This window comes from Xiphophorus maculatus, chromosome 14 (genome assembly GCF_002775205.1).
Source record: "Xiphophorus maculatus strain JP 163 A chromosome 14, X_maculatus-5.0-male, whole genome shotgun sequence".
Classification (NCBI taxonomy): Eukaryota; Metazoa; Chordata; class Actinopteri; order Cyprinodontiformes; family Poeciliidae; genus Xiphophorus; species Xiphophorus maculatus.
The window spans coordinates 13,057,541-13,082,193 of NC_036456.1; the positions used below are offsets into that span (position 1 = coordinate 13,057,541).

Here is a 24,653-nt window from a genome sequence, read left to right on the forward strand (position 1 = left end):
ATACATTATATAAATCTGGGCATTATAATTCAAATGTATTATTCTTATTATAATTAGCTGTCTGCCATGTACATTCTCACAGAGATAAATGGCGCCCTCTAGTGGTTTTAGGAGACAAAGCTTTTTGTCGCGTCATCATAAAGCGACAACTCAACCTGAGCACGGCACAGAAAGACAGAAATGTTGCTTCTTTTTACAAACAGAAGGGATTAGTTAAATACAACAGAGCTTCCATTGGTTAGATTATAACCCACAATCGTTTTGTAAATTAATTATCCGAAACAGGGCAGCTGACGACTCTCGCTGCTTCATTGTGTTGCTCTTAACATGCGAGTCGCAGTGGACCATAGCAGAAAATGCCCAAACTTTCAGATGCTGAGTTTCCATCCGGGTGTAAAAGTCTTCCTGAAGGCTTCTGGTCAGCGGTGGAGGTGTGGGTGAAGAAGCCTCATGTTGTCAATAAGCGTCTTTGTGGAGCTACGGAGACGGAGAGCAGAGATGTGGACTCAGGCGACCTGAGGAAGCTGCTGGACAGTAATGAAGAAGAAGAAGAAGAGCTGCTCCAGGATGTGTTTCAGTTCCTCGGTAGTGGAGTCTCACCTGCACACACCCACCAGAAGGACAAGCCCTGGTCCTCCACGGTCAGGACCTTTATTCCCAAAGTCAACTGTTACGGTGCAAAGCAGCAGAAAGAAGTTGTGTTAAAAGGTAAGAGCTAATTTTGAGCTGGAGTTGTAGTTTCCGGTCACCCGTAGTTGTTCTGATCTGATCTATTTCCTGCAGACTCTGACAGACAACATGTCACCTTTCTTCCTTTTGAGGAGGACTCGGCAGCAGGGAGGGTGTCCTTGAAGAAGTGCAACATTTATCAGCTCAGACTCTGCAGTAAGGACTGTGAGCAATGGTGAGTTCAAATCTGAATAATCTGAAAAAACAGGTTTTAGGAACCATAACCATCTATCCAATACATAGGTTTTTAAGGACCACTCTCTTTTAAGGTGTATTTTTAATTTTGCAATGCCAGAGAACTCAATTCATGGTTTCATCAAATGTTATAAGTCATCCAGATTCTTAAACAATGGGAATGGAATAAGGCATAGGGGTGCTGCTCCGGAGCGGGCGCCAAAAGTGCGGCGGAAAAATTACTACTAGTCTAGATTGTGCTGGGGCATAATTTTTCTTTTTCATTTGAAGAGTGCTGTCTGATGATAACAGGTGACACTCAAACGTATCTGTTAGCTAGCAGGAATTTCCAGAGCCATGACAACATAATCTGGGCTTTCCCTCATTGTTTAATGAGACAGCAATCATTCTGTATGTAAACTTCTGATTTTCAAGATTAGGGATGCACAATATTATCGCCATGGTATCTGTATCGGCTGCTGTTCGCTGTAAAATTTAATAGCGGACATTCCATCAAAATAACTCACCGATATAAAAGGCGTTTTTATATGACAGACCAGCGACAATGATGCCTGCAGCACAGCACAGCGTCAAATTTGCATTGTGTGAGTGTTATTGTCTCAGAGACCAAATGTCATGAATAAATTTGACATTAAACATAATGCGTGTTGAAAGTGCTACATCATTTTCAACTTGCTTCCTTTTTAGCATTTGCATTTGGTAGCAGGCTAAATCGACAAAGATAATGCAATATTTTAATTCTGCATTAGATAAAGCCGTTTAGTTTCAGTAAGTAGAAGGGAAAAATGTCAGTATTGTTATCAGTTATCGGCCAAATGAGTTTTAGTATATCGGCATATAGGATATCGACCAAAAAGTCCAATATCGTGCATGCCTATTGAAGATAAGTCTCTCACATATTCTTTTGCTTCTTATCTCTTAATGTGGCATTTAGAAAATAGAAATAATGTTGGCGATTCTAACAGACCCAAAGCAAGAAAAGTTTGTCCCGCTCTAACCCCAGACAGAGAGAAAAAAGGTGTCTTTCTAGAAAAAAAAAAAAAGCGTCTCATTTCAGCTGTATCTGCTCGTTTACCTGCAGGGCGTTGGAGCTGCACGTGTTGACGTCGGACGGCTGGTTCTCTGACGGCGTGGCGTATCCCAAGCTGCCCTGGCTGTCCTCGGACCTGCTGCCTAAACTGGTGCGCTGGGCTGCGGAGTGCAAGAGCAGCGAGTTCAAGAGCACGCTGTCTCTGCTGCCGGTGGAGAAGTACAGCCTCACGTACCAGCAGCTGAAGGAGAAGTACAAGAGCATGGTCAAGGTGGGGAGAGGCCGAGGCTCTGGTGCCGTCTGAGCTTTCCATCCACGGAGGGTTCTCATGTGCTTTCTGCTTTTAGGTTTGGCCTGAGGTCACAAACCCTGAGAAGTTTGTGTATGAAGATGTCGCCATTGCTACTTATCTCCTGGTGGGTTCGGAGCTGCTATTTATTTCTGCTTTAAAGCTAAAACAGTCGAGATTGTGCAGGTTAAATGAGGATGTTTTAGTCTTTGATTAAATAAGAGAGATTAGTAGAGGCAGAGCTTTGTTCCGTATCCAAAGATGAGCCCATCAGTTCATGACTGCTTAAATTCTCTTGATATCGAGCCAATGAAACTCTGACTGCAGGTGCTGTGGGCTGAGGAGCGAGCGGTGAAAAGTGTGACTGACCCACAGTCCTTTGTGGACCTTGGCTGTGGAAACGGACTCCTGGTCCACATACTGACCAACGAAGGGGTAAGTTAGGAGGTGTTTCTTTTAAATCGGTGACTAAAATAACAGAAACGTCTACTTAGTAGATTTCTTTGGACGTTTTCGTTTAATACCGTCTCCTGATACTACACAAACAGTGACAGCTGTATTTGAAGTGTCTTGTAACAGCGAGAGTGTGATTATAAAGTGACGCCTCATGTTGCAGCACCCGGGGAGGGGCATCGACGTCCGCAGGAGGAGGATCTGGGACATGTACGGGCCTCAGACTGAGCTGGAGGTGAGAAAGATGAGCCAGACGAAAGCAGGATTCATGTCAGCGCGTTCAGGTTTTCCACTTTGTGGCATCGTCTCTTGAAAAAAAACAGATGTCAACCCAGACCTTTTCACTTTCAGCATTTGTTATTCAAATGTTCTCCTAAAGTTTTTAAGTGCTGTTTCTGTGACTGCACAGATTTTCGTGAAGCAACTCCAAGAAAATACTCGTTTCAGAAGCTGTCATGTTGCTGATTTCAAAGTCATATAAACATGAAAAAGTTTTCAGAAAGACCTGCAGCAAAAAGAAAGGGGGAAAAAAAACACTCTTCCATTCCCTCACTTACATTATTTAAATGATTGATTAGGCGGTGTGCTCTTGGAAATGTTGATGGGGAAATGGCCTGAACTGTCCAATCCATATTGGATCTCATGTGGATTCTGCCAATCCAAATTGGCATAATCCATATGAGAAGAGATTTAATGAGCTTAATTAAGAGGGTGGGGATGGTTTCCACTAAGTTATTCTGAATGAAATCACATCAATTTGCAACTTCCCGGCTTGGTTTTGCTATTTTAGGAAAAGGCAATTACTCCCAGCGAGAGCTTCTTATTCCCGGGTACGGACTGGCTGATTGGGAACCATTCGGACGAGCTCACGCCGTGGATCCCCGTCATCGCGGCCAGGCGAGTCATCAGCAAACACAATCACACTCCGAAGTGCCAGCTGATCTCTTCCTGTCGGAATAACATTATGGACAGACGGCGATGTGTGAGGGTGTTGATATGAGTGTCTTGTGTCGAAGCGACCACTTGGTGGCTCTGCTGAGCCTCATTTTGAGTCGCCTCTAAACCCAACATCACTTTTTCACCTTCTGAACAAGACGAGGACTTTCCATTTCTCTGAAAATCCGTATAGATATTTTATGAAAACATTTCCGAACGGCTGTTTTTCTCTCTCACACTGCAGGTCGTCTTACTCCTGCCGTTTCTTTGTCCTCCCCTGCTGTTTCTTTGACTTCTATGGGAAATACCAGAGGCGCCAGTGTAGGAAGTCTCAGTACAAAGAGTACATCGACTTCATCGCAGAGGTCAGCCAAGTCTGTGGCTTCAACACCGAGGAAGACTGCCTGAGAATACCCTCCACCAAACGCGTAGGTGTGCCAAGACTAGAAGCGGCCTCGTAGTTTCATGATTATCCTCAGGTTCAGGAAGGTGATGATGCAAACATCAGCAAGGGTGCAAAGCTGGAGATGCAGTCCTGGCGAGAAGCATTGTTGCAGTTAATTTTCCAAAATGAAAAATGTAGCGAAATTCGGCCGTTATCCACCTTAATAAATCATTTTTCACCGGTGCCAAAATTACTGTGGAATCTATCAATTCCCACAGTTCAGAACTTTTAACCTGTGAATCAAAGAGTTCCTGTTTCCCAGGGTGTAAATAGGACATTCAGTGGACGCCCATTTCTCTTACCCACTCTTCAAAATAGGAAATAGGAAACGCGAGAGAGCATGCTGATCTTCATAAGTCTACAATAAAATCACTGTTTGTCTAAGCTGCCCCACATCCGCACATTTAGGAGGTAAAACACAAATCTCCAAGAATCACCGCTTATAAACCTGCACAATATATGGACAAGTCGTAGTAATACAGAACGTCTGCTTGGATGCAGTTTTTTTAAATTTTTTTAAGGTTTTATTGGTTCTAGTGGCCTTTATTTGATTGTTAATTGTCAGAAAAGTGGGTAATGAAAGAGGGGGAAGACATGTGGCAAAGGTCGCTAGGCTGGGAATCGAACCTGCGACGGCCGTGTCGAGGACTAAGGCCTCCACATGTGGGTTGTGCTCAACCCCTGCGCCACCACAGCACACCCGACTGGATGCAGTTCTGATTGGCTGTAATGTCTCACATGCCAAAGGCATTAAAACTGCCTTTCAGTCAAACATTTAGTCACATCTAAGGACTCTGACTGTCTTTCATACCAACTCGGTTTGAGTGGCGAGAACATTGTGATGACGGGAAAGAAAGAGAGTAATGAAAAAAATGTGGGTTAACATTAAAGCAGTGCCACGAACTTCTAATTTCCTTCTAGAAAATTAGAACTGCACCAGGAACTGGTTTGTTCAGGTCTCAGAGTCTCTGCTGTTCCTGTTTGACTTTTTACAAACAAAATATAAAGTCACGAAGAAAAGATTAAAAACTTTCACACAGAGCTGTTTCCTTTTGACATGTCTGAAATTTGCTTTAATTATTTTCCTGCTCTGGACAAGAATGGAAATGTTTCTCCCTTTTCCATTTTATAAATGACCAAAGGACTAATAACATGTCATAAATGCTGTAGTTTTTACAAATTTATAACAATTTGTTTTATAATATTGATTTGGCAAAATTCAATCGGCACATAAATGCTTTTTGACTTGATGATTGAATCATTCAGATATTATTAAAGAGACATTTTACTACCGGTTTGATTTCCAGACGACTTCAAATTCAAGTTAAATTGTCTTGGTTGTCCTGAAACTGAGTCATAAGTGCCAAATAAAACATGGAAATCAAACAAATTTTTAGGCTTATGTACAAATAAAAACATACAAATAACGCTTTAAAAACTCAGGATTTGGTTTACGATGCTCTAATCTTTATTTGTCAAAGTGTTATACATCTTTAGAGATGTTGTGGTGACAAAAAAGCCCTAAAATGATTTTATTTTGCCAGCTTCACGATATCCAGAAACAAATTTTAGCGTATTGTTCAGCATCATTCAAGGATCACATTTATTAGGCTGTGATGGGAGTGCTTGGTAGGGCAGGAGTGAGAAATGCAAATGTATTTATTTATACATGCAGTAATGACACATGAAGTCACGACGAGCAGCAGAGGAGAAGCGTCAGGGTGCGTCACAGGAGGTCCGTCATCAGCCAGAACTAAAAGCTTTATCCAAAAGGAGGCATTAAAAACCGGAAATTTTAACTGGACGGTTTATTATCCATTGTAATTTTCACTGTTATAAAATTCTAATGTTGAAGTTTGAACCTGTATTGTGAGCCTTTTACATTTCTGTTGGGTTTTTTTTGTCAGATAACCTAAAAATGGTTTTGCCCCCCCCCCATAAATACCTTCCAAAAGTTGTTTCAACACTATTTAAAACATTTGTTTTATTTATAAATTTGTTTTAGCCATAACTCCATGTCCTTCTGCGCCTATAATCAGTGTTGACGTCCAGCTCCTTTCCTGCAGGTGTGTCTGGTGGGAAAGTCGAGGACTTACAAGCAGTCCGACGAGGCCGAAATCGACCAAAGAAGGGCGAGTTATATCCAGAGCCGCCAGACCTCCACAGGAGCAGCAGTTCAAAGGTCAGGCGTCAGGAATGGCAGGGATTGTTGCCATGGCAGCGTTGAGTGCGATGACACCTCGGGGAGTGCGTGGGGAGACGGCTTCCAGCCCAGAAACGGCGCTGAAACGGTTCGAAACTGCGCGGCTCTACCGCGGGACGTTGTGGACGGAGTCGTCCAGAAGGTGGCCGAGGCTCTACTGGGAATGTCGGAGGGAACGTCCAGCGGCGACTGGAACAAAGGAGGTAAACAAAAACAACAGCAACAACTACTGGATGATATAACCCTAAATAGCAACACTGCAGCTGGAAAACGTCGCTCAAACAGCTTGTGTCGTCGTTTGAAATTGGCAGGGGAAGAAACTTTACTCACTTTTTTTGTGAGTGTGCAAAAACAAAAACAAACAAATAAAGCTCAAACAAAAGTGGACCTGACGACAAAACAATGACCCCCAAAACATACATTTAGGTACACCGACGCCTGGCTGAGATATAAGAAATGGGAAATCCCAAAATGGCTTCTTCGAATCCCAGATCCTTAAACTCGTCGAGACTCGCTGTACGAGAAAACCCTCAAACATTTTTCAGCTTGAAATAAGAAAACAGACAATGTTGGATGCTTATTGTTAGATGCTTCTTGCTAAACCTGAGTTTTCCCTCTGCTAAAAAAACCCAACCCAAAACACATATTTGTTTTTATCTTGTGTCATGAGTGAAACAGGTTTACGTTTTGGTGTTTAAGTGAAACTAAATCACCTCTTTTTCATAAAACGTGCGGCCAAATTCTCAAATAAAACCTTCAAACACCGTCAATAAAAAGAGCTGGCTGCGGGATACACACGTTAAATGCAACAAGGTTCCTGATTAGTCGGTTTAATGCTCCTAATTTAACCAAGTGATGCGTTCTAGTAAGTGACGGCGAATCTCATGTTGTGTTCAAGCAGACTCGTTTTTATAGTGCCAGAGAAGGTTTTAACATCTGTTTTTCACCACCGCCTCTCCGCTGCTGCTGTTAAAACGCTAAAAACAGCCGCATCCCTCATGTCGCTACCTTAAATAATGCTTCTTGCGGCTTCGTGGGAGTCGCCTCTTTTCGCAGCCCGCTTGTCACCACCCCATCCCGTCGAGGGGGAGGGAGGGCTCCGCTGCTTTGAACTCTTTATCTCGGCCTCCGCCTCCACCCTTCCTGCGCTGCACGCTTCAGAGAGCGGAGCACAGAAAGTTTAGCTCGCACGCCACCCACACATCATCTTTGTAGACAACCCCCCCCCCCCCTCTCCTTTCTGTTACCGAGGCTGGTATGATTTAAGCAGCAAATTCTCAGCTAGTTTGTAAGTGTTGAAATTAATGGTGCTGTACATAAGATGGAGAGGGGATTAAAACGGGAGACTGTGACTGGATGAATAATGCACCACCGTCGATGATTTATGCATGAGCGCGAGTTTGTGCGGAGGTTTTCCAGCGGTTATTTGCTGCGTAAGAACAAAGAGTAAATTCAGGATGAACCAGGGTTTAGTGAGTGGTGGCCGAAGACCTTCGGGGTTTGGTTTCCTTTTGTTCCCACGCCTCCTCAAACAAATATGTGCATTTTTTTAATACTTCCATGGAGTCATTTCTGATGTTTCAAGTGACTGTTTGCTTCCAGTTAATTTTGATGTAGGTTTTCTAGTATCAGGGTATGTAAAAAAAATAAATAAATAAAATAAAAACAAACTGCACTGTGTAACAATACTGCACCAGTGGTTGGGTGGTGTGTGTATATTGATGCATAAATTCATGCTTCCTACGCACTGGGAAGCATTTAGGATTTGATTTGAATATTTCTCATGTCTGGGTACATGTGAAAAAAAAAACACTTAAGCAGAGTTTGGAGAACTATTTGTACTTCTTCCCCTATTATTTATACAATGAATATCCAGAAAAGAAGAAAAACTGATCCGACTACTGCCAGGTTGCTATCCATCTCAAACTTGATTGTGCTGGAGAAGAGTGGAAATTAGCCTGGAAAATGTGTAGAGATCCTAAATCAATTCAATATAAATTTGGACTTGTGTTGAAAAAGATGTTCATTTCATCATCTGACCTCACAAAGGTTGTTACAAAGAAGAATCAGATTATAATTGTGGAGTTTTCCTGTGGACTGAAGACGCTAATTAGCTTTATACTCGTGAATACAGCCAAGGTGGTGTGGGAATACCACTAATGTTGGTTAGTGTAACTTTGGCCCGAATGATTAATTCATGCGTGCTGCAGCGCTGACCCGGCTCACGCTGTTATGTAATCACCCTGCGAATGAGAGGTGAACATCGAACAGGCTGTTCTGGAAGGATTTCATAGGTACAGTAAATAAATTAACAAACACTGTTTTACTCACAAAAACGGCTTCATGTGTGGGTGAACACACTCTTTGGATTTCCCCTTGAAGAGAAAACCAAAGACACAACATTTGGTGCTTTTATTTGTGACTCTCTAATAGTATCAGCGTTTAGAGCTGGTTTGGAAACGGAAATTCGAAGTGATCTTTCTGAAAGTCCGAGCTGGGAATGTCTTTTTGAGCAGGCATCAAGAACTCTGTTGTGGGAGTGCAAATTCGAAACCATCAGCATGTGGGGATTTTAGCGTCTGCCGCATCGGTACATTCGTTGGCATTCTTGAAGAAAATGCTACCTGATTGACCTGTGAATGAAGCGTGAGGAGTGTGATGCCTTTGGCTTCCAGGAAGACAAGATGGCTCCTATTTGCAAATGCAGCAATCAAGCGTCCTTGCCTGCATCGCGTCTCTGATTGCAATCAGAACCAGAGAGTTGAGCCCGTTGCAGAAGAAACGACAACAAAGCCGATCAAATCAGACAAATCAAACCGTGATTTTCAGCTGTTTTCCTCAAAAGTGATTATGTTCTAATGGACTAAGTTGTTTACACAATCCCATTGGACTGTGCTGGATTCGCTGGTGTCTATTTCGTCTTTATCTGAAAATTTTCAGGCAGAAAAATGTCTCAGAAGACAAACAAAGTACAACTAGATGCAAGTTTCTCTACTAAAGAAAAAACATGTTGTTGCGCGACGAGACATAACTGAAAGGGATTACGTCTGATTTCCTTTATTTCGCTTAACATGCTTTATACAAGACTGGTTATTCAAACAGTTTCATGTGAAAACAGTAAAGGAGGCAGAAAAGAGAAAGTTATGCTGATTGTTATTGATTGAAAGGCAGACTGACCTTAACACTGGGTCGCTAAGTCATTCTAGAAAATGATTTTCTACAGGCAGTTTGGATGCCGCTCTTCTTCACTCTTTTCCACCAGACTTTGGGATCTTCATATCCCAACCAAGTGCAAAGTAAGGATCATCTGAGAAGAGGACTTTGGACCTTAACACGACGGGTCTATTTAAAAATGTTATCTTTTTTTGGAATTCTGAAATATTTTAATTTTCTAAAAGATAGATCTTGGTTTTTGATTAGCTTTGTGCCATATTGATCAATGCTAACAGAGGGAAATTCCTGAAATGTATCCCAGTGTGTGTTTAATGAGTCTTAATGAGTTTTGCTTCTTGGCTTGAGATGAACATATTTTATAAATAATTATTTCTTCCCTTCTATAAGCTCTAGATATAAGAGTAAGTTTTGAACACAGTTTGATTGTTAGAAATAAGAAAACTTTCTTGTGCCAGATTTGAGTCTTGATGACTGATTGTTTTTCACCCTTTTGCCACCTAATGGTAATTGTTAGTGAGATTTATGACGGCCATGTTGCCATTTTTAGGTCATTCCTGTCCTGTTCAGGTCTCCAAAATCGCAATATCGGAACTTTTTAAAATTAGTCACAGAAGGCTTTTGGATAAATGGCCATTTTCTTATTTGATCCTTTTAATAAGTCTCTTAGAGTCATGTTATTCAGTTTGATTGATGCCCAGGAGACATTACAGCTGAGTGCATAACTTACCGAAGCCATTTTTTAACACTCAGCATGACGCCTGATTGGCCTAAGCAGCAAAACAAACTGGTCATCAGTGTGTGCTAACGCATCTCGGCCATCTTTTACTCAAGGGACGCTGAACCTTAAGCAGGTCCAACTGAGCCATTAATAATCGTCTGCAGCTGTTCGTAGTCCAAGCAGAATCCAGTGTGTCAATACTGTCCTCTTCCCATTAATCCCCATTAGGACCGCAGCCAGTAAAGGCCAGCTCTAAGCAGCGTATTGATATTATATTAAACCTGGAGCTCTGTGGCGTCTGCAAGAAGACAGTCTGCAGAGTTTCGCACTCTGTGTTTTGCCGAGCTGACCTCGTTTTGTGTCTCGGGGATTGTCTGACCGACCGTATTTACGACGCGTTGTAATGACGGTGCGTTTTGTTTTTTGGTGGCAAATAATTTTCAAATCGTTCCTCCTGAAGATTTAGGTTGTAGATTTATTGTTGAGTTATTATTTATTTTGGTTTGTTTGAGCTGCTGTCGTGGATTTGGTTAAAAAAAAAAAAAAAGAAGAGCTGATTAACTTGTCTCCAGATTAAGGTCAACTATAGTTACAGAATCAGGTGGCATGTGCCTCTCCTATATGTCAGAGAGAAGAAGAGAGGGATTTTCATTTGTTGAAACCAAAGGTCAGCTCTGATTGAATTCTCTGAGGGGTGGAGAAAAGGGCAATGCCAAAAATACAAAATAATAATAAAAAAAACTGCTCCTGATAGAAAGCCTAAAAATGAAGCGCTCAACTCCTCATAATCTGATGAACTCGGAGCTTTCAGCGCTGCGTTTCCTCTTTGTTTCCTGTGCAGTCGTTAAGGTTTATGTCTGAGCTGTAAACTCCTTTTTGGAGAAGCGGAGGTGAAATTCATGCCAGTCTCTGAGACATACGTTACCAAGCGGGCTTCACATGCCTGAAAGTGTTAAAAAAGAAACCGGCCATTTTTGTCGATCACACTTTTCGCTGAGAGGATTTCCAACAGAAGTTCAGATACTCTCAGAGCGGGAGGGGACATCGACTCGCTCAGCTGCATCCTCGGCTTTTTAATATCACATTCCTGTACACGCAAACGCTTTTCCAAATGTCACATTGACGGACGTCCTTTTGCTCCTTTGTCTCCCAAAATCTTTCGCCCTCTCCCTGCTCCTCCTCGGTCCTCCTCAGGCAGCCTCTCTGTGAGGGAGGTGGCTGCGCTGCTGCAGCAGGAAACGCTGCAGCTCCTGAAGAAGGAGTGTGGAGGCCTCCAGACGCTGCTCAAGAACAACCACCAAGTCTTCAAAGGTACTTTTAGGGCGAAAACCTTCTCTTGATGTTAAAGCTGCTGGATGCAACTTTTGTAAAGAATATATATTTTATATTTGTTAAAACTGTCACAAGATGTTATGAGAGAGATGACTTGTGAAAAGATCCTCCACCTCCTCCACCCTGAACTATTATTGCCGAAAAAAACAAATCCACCTCTCCCGACCAAAAACAACCAATCAGAGCCAGGCGGACGGTCAATGCTGCTCGTTGTGCTAATGGCGGAGAAACCGCTCCAAATTTGAAATGATTAACTACATACACGGGGGTTTTTAATAACGGTTCTGTTATTGTTGATATTACTTTAGGCCTTTGGAATGGAGCTTTAAGGAGGGAGGGTGCAAAATATTTTGGTTAATTTCTCTTGTGGTGCGTTCACACCAAACGCTTTTTGAGTGTCAGGCGCATCTGGTTTACGGTCCAAGTCTATTGCAGCGTTTCTAGCGCAGCGCGATTTCAACCGTTTAGAGCGTTTCACGTGTTGGGTGCATCCAATGCGTCCGATGCTCCACGTAGACGTTGAATGTAAACCAGACGCGCCTGACGATCAAAACTCGCTTGGTGTGAACGCACCATTAAGCACTCTGTTTAAGTTGTATTTCAGCACCTCTACAGCTCAGTGTATTATTTTTACTGAAATAGGTTTTTACGAATGTGTGAAGTCCAATTTGTTGATGCGCAGAGTTTTAAACTGTTTAGAAACAGCTAAACTTGTGCAAACAAAAATTAAAGGAAGAATATGCCCGTTATGTTTAACAAAAACAAAATGCGCTGTAGTGTTATTCCTCATCGTTTTGCATATTTCAAACTCCTGTAATCTGAGTTGGAATATTTTCTCGTCTTGTCTCCTCCTCGCCTCATGTAACGACGGTTCAGCTGTAAATTTTGAGCCTGACCTCTTACTGTCTTCTGGATTCAGAAAACTGTCTCCAGCTGTTTCCTCCTGGGCATCTGGGAGAACTTGTCTGCTGTTTAGGAACGTTCTGGAGTCGTATTTTATTTTGAAAGGTTGTAAATCTGCCCGTCTCATCCTTTTTTTCTTTCTTTGTTTTTTTTCAGTGGAAGGAGGAACGGTCCGCATCAGAGACTGGAGGGACGGGACGGAAAGCCAGAGGAGGCCCGCCGTACCCGGTGCCCTAAAAACTCGTCTCTGCTGGTTTCATGCCCACCACCCTCAAGGCTGCCCCCTGCAGGAGCAAAACTGCACCTTCGCCCACGGACTGAATGACCTTCGACCTTCAACAAGGCCTCTAAAGAAGCTAAAGATCTTTTGACAGGACTAGTGTCAACAGTAGTTGAGTTGGAAATGTTGAACAATTTTCAAGTTAAAGTCTGTTTACTTAATTACATAAAATAAATCACCAAAGGATTCGATTGGGGCTTAAAGTTAGCTTTCGTTGGTTTGATGAAATCATTTCCATTATGGTTTTTTATAAGTAAACTTCTGGACATGCAGCTTAAAGGTTATCAGCTTTATGTTCTTATCATTCAGCACACGGAGCGGCTTCGCCAACTTTTCTCATCCGCGTTCAAACTTTGAAAGCCCCCCCCTCCGTACCTTCAGCAGTCACGTCCGGGCTTCGCCGGGACTTTTTATTCACCTCAGACGTGTACTTTGAGGTTCACAGACAGGGCGGGGGATAAAGGCCGCGCCGCATTTGAACAAAGTAAATGTTAGCGCCATGAATTATTTGTTGGCAGGAGCCGAGGGGTGAGCCGCGTGTCGTCCCCTCTCGACGGGCGCTCGCCGCCGGTCCTCTTTCTCCGCTCGGCTCAAATGTCAGCGACGGTGCGAACGCTCCCGGTGTCTTTGGCAGGGCAGCGTAGAGAGCCGCTCTGTTTGCTTATGTGACAGAAATTACCCACATCACTGATACAAAGAGCTCCAACTTTATCTGTTGAACATCAGAGGTCCAAACTGAGACAGACTTAGCATTTCAAAGCAAACCTGTATGTTACGGTAATTCAGTATCTTGCTCAGCTCAATCTAAAACAAGAGAAATATACATTCTCCTAGTAAGGCTTATCAAACTCTGCAGCAGAAATACTTTGGGATAGGTAGGTTGAAGTACTGCAGATGGATTTACAAAAGTATTTCCATAAATTATATAACAACGTTAGATAATCGGAGGCAAACCTTTAAACCTTTAAACCGTAACAAGGCCATCCCAGCCCTGAATCAGTAGAAAAGGTTGAAACTCACATTTTATTCTTCCTTTTCTCATGCAATTCTAGATAACATGATGGATTCTTACTAGAGCATCTTGTATTTACTCCCATCCAATCTTTCTACAAGCAATGAGCCGCCTCACTGCATGAGTAGGATTCAGTTATACTGATTCTTGTTTGTTTTTTTTTCTGGTGCAAAAAAACCCCAAACAACATAAATTATTAACAACAGGAAGTGGATAAACAAGTCTGAGCTGCTTCAACATCCTATTCTGTTAGAATCAGAAGGCGGTTCTCCTCCATTATTTCATCTGCTTTGTTCAGTGGCACACATGATAATGCAGCCTCCACCGTGCTTAACAGTCGGTCCAATGCTTGGTTTGAAAACCTGGACTCTTCCAAACGTCTCTGTTGTGATTGTGGCCAAATAGCTCGACGTTTTCCTCATCTGACTATGAAACTCCAGAAGGCGTTTGACTTGTTCAGCTGCAGGTTGAACCTGAAGCTGGCGGTCTCAGTCCGTGGTAACGTCACCATCTGGGTCATAAGCTGGCTTCACTGCGGGTGTTGACATTTTGTTTCTGCCGTTTCCCTCAACATCCAAACAATGGAGAGAAACCTGGAAAACAGCAGAAAACTTTTCCACTTGCTGTAACTCCATGATTTCATCAGTCAGATTTGTTTCATTATTATTTTTCTTTTATTAGTAATGGAAAAGCGGAGACCTTAGGAAAGCTTTAATGCACGAAGTAATAATGATGAGAAATATTTTCTGTGATCTTTAGCTCTTTGGACACAAATTACCCGACTGTAGCTGCGAGCCGAATCGATGTCGTCATGGTTTCGGAACCAGTGCCTCTTCTTTGGTACATTCACAATTATGTTTGCTTCCTAGTAGCCTGTTTAAATCAAGTCACGACTATTATTTCTGGAAGCAAATATTCCTCCTGCTCCAGGCAGTGTTGTAGTCAAGACCACCTAACCCGAGACCAAGACCAGACCAAGACCAACGCCCCGCCCTATATGACACAATAAAATGTGAAATATTATCAAAATCGCTAATCAAATTCATCTGAAAGATTCACATTCCCATAAAAACACCTAGATATTAAATACTTAGAGCTGAAATAAATTTAACCAGTAACGTAATACAACACTGGCTCCGTTCCTGCAGAGGCCAATCATCGACCCAGTGCCCCAGATTTATCCGCAGAAGGTTCTGACGTTGCAGAAGAGCAGAAGTGCTCTGGTCATTTTCCTCCCGCCTTCCGATTTACGTCGCTCCCTCCGAACGCGCCCCGTTCTGCTTCCCAGATTAAAAACCAAACCACCCACTCTGTATTCCCACACGGGGAGTCTCCCTGGTCTGCATGTCAGCGAATCACATGAGATCCGTGGCTCCCCCATCCCGAAGAATGCTGCGCTGTGCCAATAACAACGACAACAACAGAAACGTTTCCCAGCACATTACGAGTTCTTCCATCTGCCAGCGTCCACAGCTGCAGCGTGTCGAAGAATTCGGTCTAATAGAAACGTCAAAATCTGGGGAAATTCAGGAAAAGGGGACTGAAAACACAGAAACTTTGGCATTTTAAACACAAATAACGTCTTCTAGCCAGATACCGTTTCTTTAATCGCGTTTTTCAGTGGGTAGAATTTGATCAAATGTCTTTTTAAGATTTATTTCACCTGACTTTTTCCCCTCCGTTTGAACTAAAAGAAAATTGTCTAAATTTTCCAAACAACTAGTTGGCACATAAATAGCATTTATTAGTTGCAATGGAAATTTGATCACCATCCAGCTGTTTTAATCATCAATTATTGATCAGACTATAGACAGAGGCAAGTTTAGGCAAGTCTATAATAAAATTGCTTAAAGTGTATTTTCACTTATCTTTCCCGTTTTAAACAGTAATAGAGAAAGTAACTTCTCTACCTCATTACTTTTACTTCCCAGATAAACAGGAAATCATGGGTTTCCATTAAAAGTTTCTTTAATCAATGTACATATGTAGGATTAAAAAAAATAAGTAAATTTTATTTCTCTAAAAGGGCAAAAAGTCAGAAAACCCTTTCCAGTAAAAACAGGCATAAAAATCTCAACCTGGTCGATTTAAAAAAAAACAGCATTAAAGTAAAACTTTAGCTACATTCATTCTAAAAGAGTGATTAATTAGGTTAAATAATTATGTGGCGTGATTTTGATTGTTGTACAAAAGTGGTTTAGAGACTAAAAAGAAAAGCCAATAAACAGTCAAAGCAATGAATAAATCAATAATACAATTTACAATTGCCCGCTGAATAAATGTTTATGAATTTAATTTTAATTTCTAAAGGTGAGGTTCGCTGGATAAATAAAGATCATAAGCATGAGGGAGCAGTAAATATGGAGGCATTTGTATGTGGATTAGGAACATGTGACAGAAGGAACCGCACAAGTCTGGTAGGTTTTGTTGTTTTTTATTTGTATTTTTTGATCTTTGATACTTTGTCGTTTTAGTTTTTTTGTACTTGCTGTAACATCAAATGCCCATTTGGGATACAAATAAATCTGAATCTGAATCTGCTCTGCAAAACCGTGGCCCTGTTTCTGTGTCAAACTATGAGAACCGTGTCAACAAATGGTTTCCTTAAAAAGTGGGACAGCTTGATGCAGCGCCGGGGACATATTTCTCCCACATCTGCTGCTTCACATGTTTTATTTTTGTCCAATGTTTGGGTAGAAAATCGTATCCATATATAGGTCTACGTCTGCTCCCCTCCAGCGTCTTTGGACCTTGTCCATCAGTGCCGGGAATAAATGAGGCGCGCGGTAAACGCGCACGAAACGGAGGAAGGAAGGAGAACGTTTTAAGACCAGATTACTCAACGTGTCTGAAATCTGGGTCAGGGCAGAAGTGGCTGCATCTGTCTGCTCAAACCAACAACTTTTCCTTGCGTTCGCCTCCATGCTTTATTCATTGTGACACTGCGCGGCTCCGTGTAACACAGCCTCTTCAAGACATCCTGCAGGAACAGAAGTTTCCCCGAGAAAAGAAAACCGTGTCGGACCTCCTGACACTGACAGCTGTCACAGCCACGACTTCTGCTGACTGACGCTGCCTCAGAAAACCGGCTTTCTTCCCCTCACTTTTATCACATCGCTGCATCTTCTAGTTAGACGGGTGTTTGGGTAGCACTGACATTTGCGCTCATGGAGAACCGAGACGATAGCGGCGTGCTGAAGACGTTTTTACGCCGCGATTTTTCCAATTTAATTGGGATTTTACGTGGCAGACCAACACAGTCTGGTTTTCAGATTTCCTTGCCGATGAAAATCTAAAACGGGAACCAGTGTCAAACAGTTGGTTTCTTGTAAATGAAGTCTGCCTGTATGATTTCATCTCAGCATTAGAAAAGCAGCCAAGAGGCCCACGATCTCTCTGGAGGAGCTGCAGAGGTTCACAGCTCAGGTGGTGAAGTCACAGCAGTTTTGAATAAGAGGTGAGATCAAAATGTTGCACAGCGTCCTCACACTGAAGCATTAAAACCAAGTGTCACAAATATTAGATAAGAAAACTCAATTATATATAAAAAAAATGGACGTCCTCTTGATATTATTTCAAGGCATTGCACCATTGATAAAGGTCTCCTTTGTGTGGAGTAATTGGAGCTGCCCTCCTCTCCCACTGAGGAGGAGGAGGAAGAGGAGGAAGAGGGAGTGTTTGTTCGAAAATGTTCCGCTTGACATTTTCTCATCGAACACGCACTTCATTTGAAATTTAAAAAAGTTGAGCCTCGCGTAATGCCACGGGGTGAAGCTGCCAGGCGCGGGCGGCCCCAGTTCAGAGCCCAGATCTGGAAATATGTGATCCACACATCTGCTGTGCCACGGCGTTCAATCAGCTCAGCATCAGATTCACATGCAGTTCAAACCAGGGCGCAGCTACAGCATCCGCGCATGTGCAACATCTTGCGAGTTTGTCTAAATCATGAAACCTTCCTTAGTCAAAGTGTTTGACTGTGAACTCAGCCTCGATGGGTAAAAAGATAAACATTTCATGCTGGTTTAGCTTCACTGTCACATCGGTAACATTTGGCTAAGACAAGTGGAATCTGTCTTATGGACTCGGTAGACCGCAGCACAGCCACAGGTTCAGTTTCCACTGCGTCGTCAGTCAGAAGGTGTTACAAATTCACAGCTTTAAAGGCGGTGGTTCTACCTCACCTGTGGGGGGGAGGAGTATTTATATAACTCCACAACAACCCCCATAAATTCACACTTTCTAGTAAGGGCGCAAATTATACTCTTGACCGATGCGTGAGTCACCGTTAACAATGAGTGAGTCATGTAAATGCTGAGGTACCAGCAGCCGAGTCCTCTGGGTTACCTGGTAACAAGTGTTGGGATGTAGAGGAGCTGCGTCCTGCAGAGGCGATGTTTTTTATATGGATAAAATTAAATCACCCAGTTTGTTTACATTTGCAGTTCAAATATTGGCAGCACTGAAAAGATGTGCAGGAAATGCTTAGAATGATCCCATATGGTAAAAATTGGAAATATTTTACATTGGGAAATGATCTTTTACAAACAGGTTTCTATTATGTCAATCTAACAAACATTTTTAGAATTTGTTCTTTATGTCTTTAAGTCAAAGTGTTGAGGATTTTTTAGGTTTTTAATCTGTGACTTCATGGTTCCCTGGGACGGTGGCCATTTTGTCAAGAGATCACGGCATTTAAGTAAAGCAGTGGCTGATCATCTTGATAAGTTAGGAAATGGTGACACGACAAAAACTATTCCTTTAAATAGACATTTCCATTTTTTAAACTGACCAACAAAACTGTAGTCAATTTTAGATTACCAACATACCCAGCGAGTAGAACGGTTAAGATAAAATAAAAAACTCAAAAGAGTGGCACCTCGTGCTTCCCAAGTTTCCACAATCTTTACTTTTTTTTAAAGCAAACGCTACGTATTTATTAAAGATAAATAAATAAGACGAAACACGACTCAATCACCAAGATGGACTGTTTTCAAAATCTCTAGATTCTGTGCGCTGATTTTGTTAAAAATCATTTCACTTGACCAACTTTCTGTTTTATTTTGATACGTCAACGCTTTTCAGGCGGTCCATACAGAACTCAACGACAGCAGCAGTCAGCGCAGCAGCCGGAGGCGGGCCCACAGCATCACAGAGCCTCTGCTGTACTGAACGGTAGATGCGTTTTGTCTCATCGCGTTCGTCCTTTGTTCCACTCCACATCCACCTGGAGATGTTTTCCAGACGCTTACTCCAGATAGCATATAATAAATCCCCCAGTGGTTGTCATGGAGACATGTTTTCTCTTGTAATGTTTGGACATGAAGCAATTTCTCTGATCTGAGCAACAGTAATTTATTTGAGTTTTAACATGAATTATGCTGTCGAATTATTTCAATTAGGGGATCGATAACTGCTGTTATCTGCATAAACTACTGCATTTATATTATGCATTTATAAAATAACAAATGATAAAAATAAATAAATAAATAAAAAGTGTGATCGCCCAGGATTACTCTAATATCTGTTTTAATCTAAAGATAGAAGATCTGAATTTTCATTTAAGGCTTTTGACCTTTCATTTCACTCCCATGAGAATAAAGTACATCAGGTTTTTTTAAGCCTGTGTCAAGCAGAAATGAGTCAATATAACTCCCTTCCCATATGACATGACACCTTTAACCAATTATTCTGAAGATTGCTGAAGTGCTGTCAGCCTGCTGTCCTCGTGCGGTAACATGATTTTCCTTCACAAGCTAAATGAATGAGGGAGAAAAAAAAGAAAATTAATTTGACCAGCGTAAGAGCAGCCCAGCAGCCTTAATGCCAACTGAGAATAGGAGTAAGGACAAAGACAAACCTGGGAGACGGTGCCGTTGCCATGGGCGACAGGCCAACGTGACCCAGATGACACAAAAGCAGCTGCGTCTGCAGGGCCGTTGTGTTTTGACAGCCACACTTAGTTGTTCTGATACGATCAAGAGAAAGCCACTGATGCTACAGTGAGCAGATGTGTGTTGTCAATTAAAGGCCTACAGCCCCCTGATTTAATGCCGTGGAGGCTGGGTCCACACGCACAGCTGACTGCCATCAGTTCGGACCGGACCGAAATGCCACGCAACTGAAAACATGCATCTTCTTGAAGCAGAACAAGAAGAAAACAACAAAAACTCCCACAATGAGCTTAAACCTGCAGAGCAGAGCTGCAGTCAAGCAAAGCAGAGACTTTTCCAGTCCTGTCACTGTGGCTGGTATTTAGATGGATGTTGGCCTAAATGTGCTTTTATAGCATTAGCTTCATAAATCCTGAATAAATGACGTATGCTTCTTGCAAAAGGGTAACAAGACAGCAATTTAGGTCATGGTTGTCCCCAGCTAGTTTTTAAAATAGTAACAGACTGTTGTGCAACTCCAAAGCTTTGCTGCTGCAGAGTTAGAGAAGATAAACATCCAGCCATGCTCCTGCTACACCCACTTCATTTTGTCCAGGTGTGTTCCAGCTGTGAGGCCGCAGAGCTAATGGCCAGTCAAACGCATAGCAGAAATCTTTCTTTTCCCTCACTTTAGCATCCCAGCCCATGAAAAACAAAAAAAAAACAACAACCAAAAACAGAAAAATAAAGATTTTTTTAAAGTGTTGAGAAAGATATTTGAATCCAATTTTAAGCTTAAAGTTAATCTAAAAAAGGAAGTTAAGTGTATGGAGGGTTGTGGTTTTGTACATTTGTGTCAACCAAAACACTGTGGCTCTACAAGCCGTTCTCAGTTTTCCAATGACTTTTGAATATCTTTGTGACTTTCATTTTAGCAGCTGATTTGATGACAAAAGGCCTCGCTGAAGATTGGTATTTAATCTACCCCACATGTTCACAATCAGAGCCAGCATTTGGTTTGCCGTTCTCTCCCTCCGCCGGGTCGTGTTTTGACAGGAACGTTTGGTGGTCCTTCCTTCGCTTTCAGACGTCGTCTTTCTTCCCTCGCAGGGAACAAACGGGTGACATCATCTGAAAATAGAATGGGCGAATCAATCCTACGCCTTACGCCTAATTAAAGATTAACGAGAAATTGCTGGCTGTCGTGGAGGTTTCTCAAAGCCTTGCTTCACGGTCCTGATTAGAGTTATGTAACACTCGTTAATACTGAATATGTCCCGCTGAAAAAGTAATGACATCTGTCAGTGCGGGAGAATGAGTCTGGACACGGCAGGATGCGATGTTTGAACCTGGTGTCCTGCTAGCATATTGATTAATTGGTGCTTCAGAGCTTCCTAATCTATTAAATCAGAGCTAGTTTAGCTGAATTAATGATGAGCTCAACTTGGAAAGGCCTGAGCAGTTTATCGTCTCTGATTGAAGCACTGAAATGAGAATCTTGTTTTTTTTTTATAGTGAAAGTAAATTACGTTAGCGTCTGATATTAGAAGCTCTTGAACGTATGCAATTAATTTATTTCCCATAATAAATGATTCAGCTGTCTAAAAACACTTTTCGAAATAAAATACTTAATGTTGTTTGAGTTACACTTAAGGCCCATTTTATTCTCCTTCTAAATATATGAATGGGTCCGACTCACGAAGAGAAAATCTGACAGAGAACACAGGATATTTGAATGAGAGCAGATATTTTGAGTGCAAAGAGATGACGGTTTGCTTTCAAATAAGAAACGTAAGCTCTTGAATTATGGCAGTAAAATTCCCCCATATGTGACCATTTCCGTCAGCGTTGTCTTGTTTTCCTTGTGCTGCATTTTGAATTCAGATGTAAGTGTCACACAACAGAAAACATGGCGACAGTGAAGGAAAACTTGACCAATCTACCAACAACAGTGCTCAGATACGTAGCACCAGCAATGTCAACGAATGCCATAGAGAAACATAAACGATCTTAGAACTTTCGCAGCAATGAGTCTTTGGAGTTTTGAACAACTTTGTTTCTAACTTCCTGTTGGAGTCAGCTGTACTGCAGTACTAATGCTGGCATACATATGAAAACCATAACAGTGGAGCTTGTGGAAAATATCAGACTTCTTCCTGCTGCTTCATCCTGCAGACCCATCAATTTTAAGTAGTACTCTTACAATAATACACTTTTACATACAAGATATTGAGTAAATAGAGCATCTTCCTCTCTTTACACTCAGAGAATAATCCTTATGTTTTTGTTGTGGCTTATATGTTACGCTTCCAGTGAGTTAACATCTCTTAGCTCAAACTCTCCTCTTTTCTGCTTTTACCGCATTATTGTTTTCATATGTCCTAAGTTGCTGCTGTTCCCATTTTCTTCTCATCCAATATTAATTTCTTCTGTCAATAAGCCCAAAGTCCAAAGAGATCAAAGAAAAAGACAAAGGCTCTGCCGATAAAAGAGCTCAACATCTTCAGAATCCCCATATTATGTTTTCAAATATCTTACACAGTTGGGATTAGTTAAAAGTTATATAATCATATCCTCCCCCGTGTCGCCTTTTTAAAATCACTCTGTTATTTATGGACTATGTGAGAAACTGTAGACACACATGAAAAATCACACTTGAGGATTTCTTCATACTAACACTACCTTAGTTGTGGCAACTTATCTTCAAAGCAGTTTCCCATGATGCTGATGTGAATGATGGGGAACATTTTCTCAGTATTTATCTTCATGTTTTTAGTTTGCACCCTTGTTTTACACCCAACACATTCATTTAAATGTTCTCCTTGCAGCCTTTGAAGGGGCAGCAATGTGTGTTTTCCAGCAGCGTAGTGCTACTTTATAGCAGCTATTTGCTGCTGCTAGTCTGGAGGAGCTGAGTGGGGGAGTTTCATGGGAAGGGTGCTCTGTGAGACGAAAGCTCGGTGGCTTGGAAACTTCAGGTCAAAGGAGGAGCTCAAAAAAAGAGGAGCTATGTATCAAAAAGAGGAGGAGCTGCACCTCAAAAAGAGGAGTTGCTGCGCCTCAAAAAGAGGAGTTGCTGTGCCTCGGTCCTGCCAGGTGTTTTACATAGCTGAATCGTTCCCATGGAGATTAAAGCAGAACTCCAGGTGTGTTTCTGATGAGGGAATAACATTACAACATGATGTAAAGTTCAACAAGTCAATCTTACATAATGCTGCCTCTGTAAATCTTTAATAGTTTCTTGCTTGTATGATTTGGCAGCAGCAGAAAACATAACGTGGATATCCCAACACAGCACAGGGTCACTATTTCCCTGCCAAGCCCTTCGTGATTCATCCAACTTATTTAGCATGAGTCACCACTGTGTGGTCGGCACCTTTGAGAGCATCCAAGCCTGACATATGTCTTGACAAATGGCTAGAGCAGATGTTTATAGAGACAACTTATTCTGGGGGAGTTTTTTTTTTCTTTTTAAAGTCGATTCAAATGGTTAGCAGAGGATGTTTAGAACTGATCCTCTTTGAGATGGAAAGACGGAGCAAATGGCTACTTTTAAGGGTTTGGGCCTGATTCTGTTTTTCATACCTCATGAAGAAAAGTGAAAAAAGCTGGGGAGTAAATGAGTCACTAAATGGACTTCACAGTGTTTACTATGACCAAAAGGCACAAGAGGATAAGGTAGTGAAAAATAAGCACTATGCTGCCAAAAGTATTCCCTCATCCTCCAGCTCATGGAATTCAGTGATCCATTCACTTTTATGTCCACAGGTGGATAGGAACCAGCACCAGGCTGCTTCTGCAAACATTGTGAAAGAACTTGTCGCTCTCAGGTGCTCAGAGCATTCCAGCATGGCAGCATGGCACGATGCCATCTGTGCAAGAACGGCAGTGGTGAAAGAGGAAGCGACTGGGAATGACAGTAGCCACAAAAATGGTTGGGTAAGTAGCTGCAGACCTCCAGCCTTCATTTGGGCTTCAGGTTAACTCACTGACAGAGGAACAGCACTCACCTGATTTGGTTTGGAGCAGAGGGGATTATAGTCTGGGGATGTTTTTCAGAAGTTGGCCTCTTATTTTGTAGGAGAATAACTCCTAATGATTCAGTATACCAAGGCATTTTGGATCATTTTAGGCCTCGTACTTTCTGGGAACAGTTTTGGAGATTCAGCAGTAACATCTCATTTATTCTTAATGTCCAAGCCAAAGGAGCAAAGGAGAATTTGATTGTAGTTGAAACTTGCGGTTCAGTATTTACAGATTTTACATGAAACGTAACTCCAAACCATTTGTGAAACACCTGCCTATTCACAGATTTGTTTTCATAGAGCATTTGAATTTTGAAAGAAAATGTAGCTTGGGAAGCTGAAATGTCTGTGATACTTGAAAAAGCTGGGAGTTGCAGAGCAATCAATCCAGGGTGCCATTCATTTTCCTTGGCACTGATTGGCTAAATGACCAGGGACCAAGATGAAGATATTACTGCAGATATTACCTTCTCCTGTAATTCTGAGATGGTGTCTACTTTGCTAATCATTGCATATTAAGGTATGTTTGGTGTTTGAACTAAAATATTTATGTATGAGCATTTTTACAGAGCATCTCTGGTATTAGCAGAGTTTAGCTTAGTGTGGGAAGTTGTGTTCCTTTCTGGACTGGATCATCCTCTGTATGCTTCTATTTGCATCGGATTCTGCTATTCATTACCTTTCTCAGATTGTAAGGACACTAGAAGGCAATGCCTGTGCTCTCTACATCTGCAGACTGGTGGTGAAACTTCACCTGTTGTTTGTTTCCACCAATATGATGGTATTTCACACTTATTTTGCAATCCCAAATTGCCCCTTAGAAGTCATAATGGGCGTGGCTTTTCTATGCTAAGAAAATCCTATGCTACGGGCCAAACAAAATGTGAGGGAAAAACTGTAAGTGAACTTCCATACATTAACATGGACTTTGTAGAAAAATCTGATTTTCTCTGCTTCCATTCAGTGGATGGCACAGCACTCTGAAGTATTCTGGTGACAAATGTTTGGCAATAAGGAAGTGTTGACTCCTGTTCATACCAAAGTAAAAATGCTGGTCAG

At 41.9% G+C, this 24,653-nt stretch overlaps 1 protein-coding gene across 2 annotated transcripts; it reads left to right on the plus strand.

The window, feature by feature from the left end:
• trmt44 (tRNA methyltransferase 44 homolog) lies at positions 1-16,249 on the plus strand. Of its 2 annotated transcripts, XM_023346132.1 has the most exons (11): positions 4-708; positions 784-904; positions 2,006-2,225; positions 2,302-2,370; positions 2,571-2,678; positions 2,860-2,931; positions 3,487-3,593; positions 3,877-4,060; positions 6,144-6,483; positions 11,367-11,483; positions 12,564-16,249. In XM_023346132.1, the coding sequence occupies exons 1-11, from the start codon at positions 357-359 to the stop codon at positions 12,776-12,778; spliced, it is 1,905 nt and encodes a 634-aa protein (XP_023201900.1). In that variant the 5' UTR covers positions 4-356; the 3' UTR covers positions 12,779-16,249. The 2 variants fall into 2 exon arrangements, with proteins under 2 accessions (XP_023201901.1, XP_023201900.1); XM_023346133.1 differs by lacking the exon at positions 11,367-11,483 and having other exon boundaries at positions 1-708.
• Positions 16,250-24,653: the final 8,404 nt, after the last annotated feature.